A 10,368-nucleotide genomic window follows, 5' to 3' on the forward strand; every position below is an offset into this window, starting at 1 on the left:
GGAACGGTGGGGAACGCACGGGCAAGGGGTGGCTTTGCACTGTGACAGTTGGCTGTGTTTCAGGATCTAATGGTAAAGAAACCCAACTGAGCTGGTTGTCAGGGTTGGGCTGTGATAGAGAAGGTGGGCCACCTGGCTTCTGTAAATACTTAAAAATGGCAGTACTAGGCTGACTCTGGTGACAAGTGGCTTCATGCCCACTGTGGACTTGAGTGTTGATGGGCTCCCTGCTTCACTGGCCGGCCTGCTGCCGCCCATGGCTCATATTGGGGGCACATGGTCTCCCACGGAGGCAGAGAGAGTTGCAAGAATCCTCATCCTAGGCCTTGTTGCCAGAGCAAGGGGACCACTCTTGAGGGTCAGAGGAATCTGCTGAGGTCTCAGGCTTTCCTGTTGGTTCTGTCACATTTGAAGGCTCTGTTGCCATGGAATCTGGCTCCGAGACATGGCCACACTAAGAGCAGTTTTTGGAGAGAAATAGATTTCTCCCTGGCTTTCATTTGAGCCAAAGTAGATGAATTGCATCTTTTGCTTTGATAATTCTGGAACTGTAGGCATCCCTGGGGCCTGGGTGGAGTGAAGCATGGTCTCCACTGAAGCTCTCAGGAGCTTGCACTGCAGACAGCGTGTGGCCAAAAGTCCGTTGAGTTGGCAAGTGGTGGGCCCTCGGAACGTCCCAGAGCATGCACATGCTGTGGAGCTGGGGGATCCTCTCTGCACTCCCAGGTGGAAAACAAGCCACCAGGTGGACCACAGCCCAGGTCCCTTCAGATGCTGAGAGGCAGTGCCTGATCCACACTTCTCCCGTGCTGGTGGCCCTGACAGCCCAGGGACAGTCCTCCTGCACTGCCTTTTCTTGAGGGAATTTGTACTTATTTATAGGAACTTAGACAAAATGCCAGGCATTATGGAACCTTGTTGGTAGATGGGTAAATATAGGTCCTGATTACACTTGAATTTTGCCCCAAAATGGTTATATGATAAAACTTTAACCTGGTATTTATTACTAGTTAATGTTAGTTAAATTCACCATTTTTATCTCACTGTCAGAGACTAATGCCTGATATACACGGCAGGGTGGAGCTCCCTCATGGAGCTCCCTGGTGGAGCTCCCTCGGTGCCACGCCCCTCCAGGCCACGCCTCCTGGCAATGAGCTGTGAGTGGCCCCACCCCATGGCCTGAGCTATGGAAGCATTGTCCTTCCCTAACTCATGCACATCTGGTCCTCCCTTTCCTTCTTTCCTTCCTTTCCCAGCTGCCTCAGGAGAAGGATTTGAGGTGACTTACAAGCATACATATCAGGTGTGATAAAGAGTTGAGAAGCAAATGTAGATAGGGTGAACCTGTGAGGAAGGCAGCCTCAGCATGGACCAGGATGCCCTGCAGGCACTGAATCCACGAGGAAGCTGGCTCTTCCTGGCACCCAAGGCGAGGCTCTGCCCTGCTGGGAAAGAGGAGAGGGGCCAGACAGGCATGGGCCTCACCCCAGCAGACTTCCTGGGGTCCCCAGGCCTGCTGAAGCAGGCTGCTCCTCGAAGCTGCTTTCTGTAAGCCCTGACCTTGGTGGTGTTTGACTCACCAGGTGCTGCACACCCCACCGGGACCCCTTTTGGGCCACCTCCTCATCACAGCAACTTCCTCAACCCTGCTGCTCACCTGGGTGAGTTCACAGGGGCAAGGTGGCTCCTGCTGCGTCTACCAGCACATGGGGAACCGTCCTCCATAAGTCACTCACCACTGGGGTCCAGTCAGCATGTGGCACCACCTCAGGACTCACTGCTGCCTAAACCACCTCCCTCGCCAGTATGTCTGTGCTAGTCCTGCTCTGCCCTGAGTTAATGGTGGGGGACAGCTGGGGACAGCTTGTCCTAGGCACCTCAGGGACTTGGAGTCCAGGGCATTCTGTCCCTTCCTGGGAGGAAACATCGACACCTTCTACAGCCAAGGCACCTTTGGCAGGTGGAAGAAAGACAGGCTGATATTACAGAGGCCCCTGGTTTTGTGGCCTTTATTTACTGATATTTTCTGCATGTGGCCAAGCAGACAGGGTATGGTAGGACTTCACCGCTGGGAACTTAAGGAGTGGTCTTAATTCTGTCCAGTGAGAGGCTGCAGAGCACCCTCCTGGGAGAGGTTCGGGAAGACACCTTGAAGCACGGGGCTCCTGTGTCCCTAGGCAGGGCAGGGACACAGTCCTCACGGGTACTTACCAACCCCACTAGGAAGGCAAGCCAGGTGTGGGTGGGACGGGGATTGGCTTTGCTTCGCCCACCCACCCCCACCCCGCTGCTCCCGTCCCACTGGGGAATCTGAGCCCTTCCTTCCTCTTGCCTTTGTTTGCAGAGCCTTTCAATCGGCCGTCCACCTTCACAGGCCTAGCAGCAGTTGGTGGCAATGCCTTCGGGGGACTTGGAAACCCGTCAGTTAGTGAGTACCTCTAGCTTTCCATACCTGCCTGGACTCTCCTCTGACGCCAGACCTTCCAAGATGAAGGAAACTATATTCTTGGGAATGAACTCAAGTCATATAATTGCAATGGCAGGCTTACACAGTGGAGTTGGTGGATGTGTGCAAAGCCACTGGTGTAAGGAGGCCACTGTCCTGTCCATCCCTAGGGCCAGGGACAGTGATGAAGCTGATGGCTGCAAACAGTTGACTCCTATCTCTTCCACCCAAGGGCTGGCCATAGCCTCTACTAGAAGCAAAAGCACCTGTGGCTCTCGTGGGGTTGAAACAGTGCAGTGAAGAACTGCAGGACCAGGCCCAGAGCCATCAAGACCTGTGGCATGTCCTTGTGACCTGGAGAGCCCTACAGCTCTCTGCTACTAAATAGTCTCTAGTAGGAGGGGCTGCCAGCCCTGCGTGTCCTGGATGCCTCGCAGTCTCGGATGTGCAGCTGGTTGTCTTGCAGACATGTCTATTCCTATTTGGGGAGCAGAGGAGACCTAAAGTGTATCTCTAGGTCACCTTCACAATGAATGAGGGCTCTTTAAGGGAAAGCCTGGAGGGCTTCTACGTGTGTTCAGGTCGAGGTCCTGAGTGGTCTCGGGGGCTCACTGTAGTTTGCCCATGTTGAGAAGACAGGAAGCAGGGTCTGGCAGGGAGAGGAGACGAGATTCCCAGTTGATGACATGCACCGTCACAGCTGCCCTTCTGCATGCTCAGAGCCTCTGCATGAGCTAGATATGTGTGATCAGGTGATCCTGACACCTGTTTGGTCCCTTTCATTTTTAATCCCCCCCGCCCACCCCCACTTTTGCTTTTGGGTTGGACTTTTAGACAGCTGTGCACTGCCTCTCCAGGGGCAGGACAGAGCTCCTCTAATGACTGTCGATCTCCTTTCCTTCCAGCTCCCAATAACATGTATTCATTTTAACTCTGGGTGCTGTTGAAGGCTTTGGTAAGTACCCCGTCACAGCAGGTCGTATAATCTCTCTCCAAACTTTTTGTTCCCCACTTCGCCATTTCAGCACCCAACTCAGTGTTCGGCCACAAGGATGGCCCCAGTGTGCAGAGCTTTAGCCACCCTCACGAGCCCTGGAACCGGCTGCACCGGACGCCTCCGTCGTTCCCGACCCCTCCGCCCTGGCTGAAGCCAGGGGAGCTGGAGCGCAGCGCGTCCGCTGCAGCTCATGACAGAGATAGAGATGTAGATAAACGGGACTCATCTGTTAGTAAAGATGACAAAGAAAGGTATGCAAAGAAACCGCTCCGGAGTCCCAATGGGGGAGCCCGCTCTGTGCCAGTGGAACCGGCCACCCTCCCTCCTGTCCCAGCCTCGAGCTCCAGCCACCCCGTAGCCCCAGGTCCCTCCCAGCCAGCTAGTGCCAGCGGCCCTCAGTCCCAGTGCCCTGTGGCACAGTGACCATGACAGCACTACCACAGCCCAGGGAGGGCGCCCGCCCTGTGGCAGCGGTACCCAGAGAGCTCCCGAGCCCCTGAGAGTTAGCAGTCCCCACACAAGCCCGACTCTGTGACACAGCGAGCCAGCGCTCCTGGCCAGACACACACAGCATGAATCAACGCCATGTTTGCTTTCAAGTTCGCGCAGCCCATGACTCATCCATAGGCTTCTCTCTTCCTCTCTCTTTTTGTTTGCTTTTAGAAAATCATCTTTGCATTTCCTCATCATATTTTTCTCAAGTTTTGTTCAAACTCAAAGTCTGGGGCTCATAGATGACTAATAAAATTTTACTAACCCAAATGTAGAGATGCGTCCAAAAAAGAAGCTTTGGTGTTGGTTTGGTTTTCCTGGTGGACAAGAAGCTTTAAATAACCACTGGTGTCTCTGCACTTGGGAACTTGTGCCTAAAAAGGAAGCTGTCTTGAAGAGGAAAGTCTTGTGTTGTCTCTGAAGAATGTCAGTAGCCTTCTTAACATCGTCCCCACCTTTCTCTCCCTCTTCAGGCTGCCTTCATTTTAAATGCACTGATAAGGGATGCACAAGATATGCTTGACAGAAATGTCTAACAATGTCCTTTTAGCACTTAGGATTGAAATTTGATCCTCATCTTGACTTTCTCTTTACTGTGTGTCTTGTGTGCGATGTGTACTGGTGACTGAGTTTGCCTTTGCAGGCTGTATGGCAGATCACGGGATACTCGTCATAGGCTGTCACGGTAGAGTGGTTGATTTCTTTTTTAAAAAACTAAATTCTCCTCCTCCCGAGCAGTATGAGAACAATCTCCAAACCCATGGCCAACGTGGACAGCATTCAGCTCGAGCTATACATGGCTGAGGTGGGGTGTGGCCACAACAGACCAGCTCTAGACCCCAGGCTGTCCAGCTCACCTGTCACTGAGTAGGACACACCTTTCAGGGCGCTCTTGACGGATTCACACGGCCTCTTGATGGAAGTCAGGAAGCTTAATAAAATTTGCTCCTCTTCTGTCTTCCCCTTGAGGTCACTCTTCTTGGCCTTTCCACATAAGCTTAGGAACCCAGAGGTGCAGGGGCACGTCCATTTCTCACCCACGTGGCCGCCTGGTCTTCTGCCTCTCTTTCTAGCCCTGGAGACAGCTTGCGTCTCTCCTCTCCTCACCTTGGCCAGGTCTGTCTGGGCATCCTGAGCCTTGAGTGATTTCCCATCTCAGCTGGGCTTGACCTTCTTGCCACTCTGCTCTGCGTTTTCTGCCTACTCCTCAGAAGTTCCCATCCACACTAGGTCTCTGGTGTTCTCCTTTCACATTCTCATTACTGAAGGAGCTCTAAAGTTATCCTCAATATCCTCAAGATGTTCTGTGTCCCCAGCCTGCTGTTCTACTGCTGGCCTCCACGTGCCCTTGGGACTTTGGCTCTTACTGACCTAATGCCCAGTGTTGGGTATGGCCCCAGATTCCTGGGTCCCTGGATACCTTTCCCACTCCTTGTTTGGCCCCCTGGTGCTGGTTCTGTCCCCGGCCTTTTGGCTGACACTGGCCTTTGTTCTGAGGGTCAGGAGGCAGAGACTCCTTTAATGTTTACATCCACTCTCCACTGGCACTGCAGCCAGCTGGGAGTCACTTTGCTCTGGGCTTTTAGAATGTACCTTTAACATGAAAGGACCCTGAGAAGTTGGGCAGCAGGCTCTGTGGCCGCAGCTCTGGCTTAGAGACCTGTGGGCCCCCTCTGGCTCTGGGACAGTGCTTCCTCCCCGTCTTGGCCTTGATTGAGGCCCGTGGCTCTTACACAGCTAGGATGAGCCCCTCCACTCTCCACTCACCCTCATCCCCAGTACTTTGTCCCTGTTAAGCTTCTTCTGAAATCCAGGCAGGTAGGTAAGGTGGCCGGCTTTGCCCCACTCGGGGCAGTCCACTGCCCCGGCAACTGGGGGCCATACCCCAGCCTGTCCTCTTCACACCGCCATTTCATCGCAGCCCCTCGCCAGCCACAGGCCGTTTCACCTGCGTGCTTGTCTCCCCTTCCTTGCGCAGAGAAAGCGTGGAGAAGAGACACTCCAGCCACCCCTCACCAGCACCTATCCTCCCGGCCAATGCCCTGGGACACAGCCGCAGTGCCACCGAGCAGATCAGGGGTCATTTGAACACAGAGGCTCGCGAGAAGGACAAACCCAAAGAGAGGGAGAGAGACCACCCGGAGTCGCGGAAAGACCTGGCCGCAGAAGAGCACAAGGCCAAGGAGGGCCCAGCGCCCGAGAAAGACGGGCACGGCCACGAGGGCCGCGCCGCGGGCGAGGAGGCCAAGCAGTTGGCGCGCGCGCCGTCGCCCTATGTGCGGACCCCCGCACTGGACAGTGCCCGGCCGGGCAGCACCTCGGGCCGCGAGGCCGAGCCGCGCAAGGGCGAACCTGCCTACGAGAACCCGCGGAAGAGCGCCGAGGTCAAAGTCAAGGAGGAGCGCAGGGAGGAGCACGAGCTGCCTGCAGAGCCTGCACAGCCACCGCGCGCCACGGAGCCGCCGGGCGCTGCCTCGGGTACCCACGCAGGCTCGCTGGCCTCAGTGCCCATGGCGGTGGGCGTGGCGGGCCTGCACCCCATGGGTGGCATCGGCAGCCTGGACCGGACCCGCATGATGACCCCCTTCATGGGCCTCAGCCCGCTCCCGGGCGGGGAGCGATTCCCCTACCCGTCCTTCCACTGGGACCCCATGCGGGACCCGCTGAGGGACCCTTACCGCGAGCTCGACGTGCACCGCAGGGACCCGCTGGCCAGGGACTTCCTGCTGCGCGGCGACCCGCTGCACCGGCTGTCGGCTCCTCGGCTGTACGAGGCCGACAGATCCTTCCGGGACCGCGAGCCACACGACTACAGCCACCACCATCACCACCACCCGCCGCTGGCTGTGGACCCGCGGCGGGAGCATGAGCGGGCCGGCCACCTGGACGAGCGTGAGCGCCTGCATGTGCTGCGCGAGGACTACGAGCACCCGCGGCTGCACGCCGTGCACCCCGCCTCCCTGGACGGCCACCTGCCACACCCCAGCCTCCTCACGCCGGGCCTCCCCAGCATGCACTACCCGCGCATCAGCCCCACGGCGGGCCACCAGAATGGACTGCTCAACAAGACGCCCCCCACAGCGGCGCTCAGTGCGCCGCCCCCACTCATCTCCACGCTAGGGGGCCGCCCCGTGTCCCCGCGCAGGACTACGCCTCTGTCTGCAGAGATCAGGGAGCGGCCGCCCTCCCACACTCTGAAGGACATCGAGGCGCGGTAAGGGGATGAGCGGAGGGAGCCCCGTGAGCAGGGAGGACTCCTGCACCCCGCGCAGACGCGGTGGCCAGCCCCACCGCTCCCCTTGTAAAACATGTACAGACTCCGTGCAGATTTGGAAATGTTTTTGTATATTCTATGTTGGAATTTTTCAGATCCTTTAGCTAAGTCATATGTTCTCATGTCTCTTACTCTTTGTTCCTTGTATGAAACTTCTTGATTTCAGCCAAAACAGTAAAGATGACAACACACACCAATTTGAGGAGGACGGGGGAGCCCACACCATCCATCACGCAGAGCTCTTTCAGATGGGAAGGGAAGGCCGTGTACATAGTCCTGTAAAGAGATTGCTTCATGAGCTGGTGGTTCATATATGCAAAGGGTGAGACGAAAGCTTTACTTTGTACAAATGTAAATAGATAAAGATTAAGTAACATAATACATTACTACTTCTTGAAATGTGCTATTTGCAAACCTGATATCAGTGAGCACGGTCTGCTAAGGCTGTGTTCCCCGTATTGTTAGAGACAGCTAAACCCTTCAACTATGCAATGAACGTTAGGGCTTCTCACAAAAGCCCGCCTAACTCAAAGGAGCCTTTTCAAATCCATTTACAACATACTTAAGGTCATATTTTCCCTGAACAAGCGCTTAAGTGATATGACTCTGTTTTCCTTGCTTGTTTTTTTTCAAATGGAGAAACATCCTATTTTGCAGAGGGGACCCCAGGCTGGAACTTTGCATCTGAAGTTGCTGCTTGTGGGCTTCAGGGGCAGGTGCGCCCCAGGAAGGCAAACCAGTGCCAGGGAGGGTGGGATTGGTCAGATGCCAAAATCAGGGGCCGGCAGCAGTGTCTGGCAGACAGAGCAGGCTGTCAGAATCGGTCACGGCCAGTCACGCGACCTCACATGCCTCTGGTGGGAACCATGCCTTTTTTTAAGTGTGTCCTATTTCATATGTATACACACTTCCTCATTTTGCAGTGCGATTTAATTACACCCAAACAGATCCTGAAAGAAAGCTTTGAGTTTTCTGAGATGATGGATATGTTTTCACTGTATTCAGAAACCGCTGAGTGTGAGGCGGGTTCCCAACGCGATGCACTGTACTCTACTCAGTAACAAGGTCTGGGCGTAGCCGGGACAGGTCGACCTCGCAGAGCCATCGAGATTCACAGAGGTGACAGGTGGCAGAGGAGAAGTCGTGTGTGTTTTTGAGTTTGCATCAATTTTAATGTCTCTTCATGATACTTTTATAATACATTAAACTTCTTGTCTACATATTTGGAGAGAATATGACTTTACTAGCAGAGAAATACAATATATCTTGTCTACTGGACTGTAAAATACATGTATGAAATAAAATTAGTTCCATTTGGTCTTCTAGTATATTAAAGTGCTATCTGACGTTGTTATCCTGTTTTTGCAAAAAAAAAAAAAAGTTAACTACAGACCATTGTTTCTAATAAGCAGAGAGATCTATTTTAGTAGTAAACTGAAGGTTTAGTTGTGAGCTTCAGATTTTGTGAACACCAGATGTTGTGCAGTGTTTTGTTTTGTTTTTTTGGGTTTTTTTTTTTTTTTGGCTTTTTTTTTTCGGTTTTGTTTTGTTTCTTTTTTTTTTTTTTAAAGACAACAACTTAAAAAATCCAAGGAATATGTACACTGGAACTGTAGTGGTAGCTTTCAGTATTGTAAAGAGATTGTTCTATACAGACCTTTTGCTGTTTATCCTGTATGTAACAAAGTCCTTTCTAGACCCTGTGTGAAAAGCAAAGTGAAGCAACTGAATCTTCAGCATGTTCTCATCGGCGGAGCCTCTTGTGTAATGTAAACTGTGCCATGTTATTAAAAAATGTGAACCAAGCTTCCAGCTGCTTGTTTGTGTGCAGTGGCCATCGGTTCTTAGGGAAGAAGCCACACTTGTGCAAGACCAGGCTCTCGGACAGAAGCACCTCGAACCCGAGCCCGAACCCGGCCCGCGAGAGACCAGGAGGTTCTCCCGCGATGGCTGGCACCCTCCCCGACTCAGTTAGCCTCCCACCAGTTAGTGTCTGTAGCCATCTGCGCCCTCCCCCCCCCCCCACATGGGTTATGGATTTTTTTTTTTCATTTGTGTGTTTTAAACAAAAATGCTGTAAAACTCAAAGGAAGGGACTTCTGGATGTTGGCAAGGACGTGTGGTCCAGGTAGCCAGTGCTGTGTGTCCCCACCCTACTTCCACACTCAGAGCAGAAGCCTGTGCTTGTGGCCATCGGCGAGGAGCCTGGGGGGGGCAGTGAGGACAGTGCCCTCTGCTCGTTCCTCTGACCTCACCTGGACTCATCGTGTGCTGCTCCCTGGCATTTCCCCTGTGTCTCGTTGACGTCATGGTGTACCCCTCCTTGGTCTGCAGACTCCTCTGTCCTCTAAACCTGTTTTGTTTTTTCACGATGTAAAAAGTTGTTAAATTTTCTCGTATCAACCTGATGACATTGGTCTTTGGATTGGTGTTTGTGTCTTACTGGGAAAGAAGCCCAACGGCAGTCATGGTTAGCGGTGGGGCCAGGTGGCTGCTGGGCGGGCATTGAACATGGGGGTGGATGGACGTGGGGACTTTGAATCCGTGGTGACGGGGTGCTAGGGGACATCCTGGGACCCTTGACAAGACTCCTGGTGGGCCCCCAGGTGTCAGTAGCCAGAGGTGAGCAGAAGCCCACTTCCCATTGTCCCACGCCTTAACGGCCAGCCCCCAGGCTGGAGAAACGGGAGGAAAACCCAGCAGATTGGAAAACCCGGTAGAGCGTGTTCTCCAAATTGTGCCTTGCTCAGGGCCTCACAGGCAGCCAGTGGCGTCTGGATGCGCTGCTCCCAGCAGACCTGCCTGTCTTCTGTCACACACCTAGCTTGAGGCCTCCATCTGCAGTGCCAGGACGTGGAAGAGTCACTCTCAAATCAGTCACGGTATTTAATCCCCAGGGCTTCGCTCATCTCAACCTTTGCATATTTTCTCTCTAATTACGTTCAGCGCCTTGGCGTTGATGGGTACCAGCACAATCTGATTCCCCGCTAACCTATAGATGCTCTAATTATCTCCACAATCTTTGACTGACAATGATCTTGTTACCTTCTAATGGTACATGACAAGTAAAATAGCGAATATAATGATGCAATAATTACCACTTTGGATGGATATTTGCAACAGCACTTGCTGTTTATCCTTTTTCTGCCTCAATCAAGG

General features: G+C 53.5%; 1 protein-coding gene across 7 annotated transcripts in view; it reads left to right on the forward strand.

Moving 5' to 3' along the window:
* Auts2 (activator of transcription and developmental regulator AUTS2) overlaps positions 1 to 9,617 on the forward strand; it is a 1,065,696-nt gene extending 1,056,079 nt beyond the window's left edge. For all 7 annotated transcript variants that reach the window (XM_078023939.1, XM_078023943.1, XM_078023942.1 and 4 more), the window contains 4 exons: positions 1,584 to 1,661; positions 2,345 to 2,428; positions 3,472 to 3,694; positions 5,914 to 9,617. In XM_078023939.1, coding sequence (XP_077880065.1) covers positions 1,584 to 1,661; positions 2,345 to 2,428; positions 3,472 to 3,694; positions 5,914 to 7,153 — 1,625 coding nt within the window. In that variant the 3' untranslated portion in view covers positions 7,154 to 9,617. The remainder of the gene's footprint in view (positions 1 to 1,583; positions 1,662 to 2,344; positions 2,429 to 3,471; positions 3,695 to 5,913) is intronic.
* The last annotated feature ends 751 nt before the right edge of the window (positions 9,618 to 10,368 follow it).

This window comes from Ictidomys tridecemlineatus, chromosome 10 (assembly GCF_052094955.1).
Source record: "Ictidomys tridecemlineatus isolate mIctTri1 chromosome 10, mIctTri1.hap1, whole genome shotgun sequence".
Classification (NCBI taxonomy): Eukaryota; Metazoa; Chordata; class Mammalia; order Rodentia; family Sciuridae; genus Ictidomys; species Ictidomys tridecemlineatus.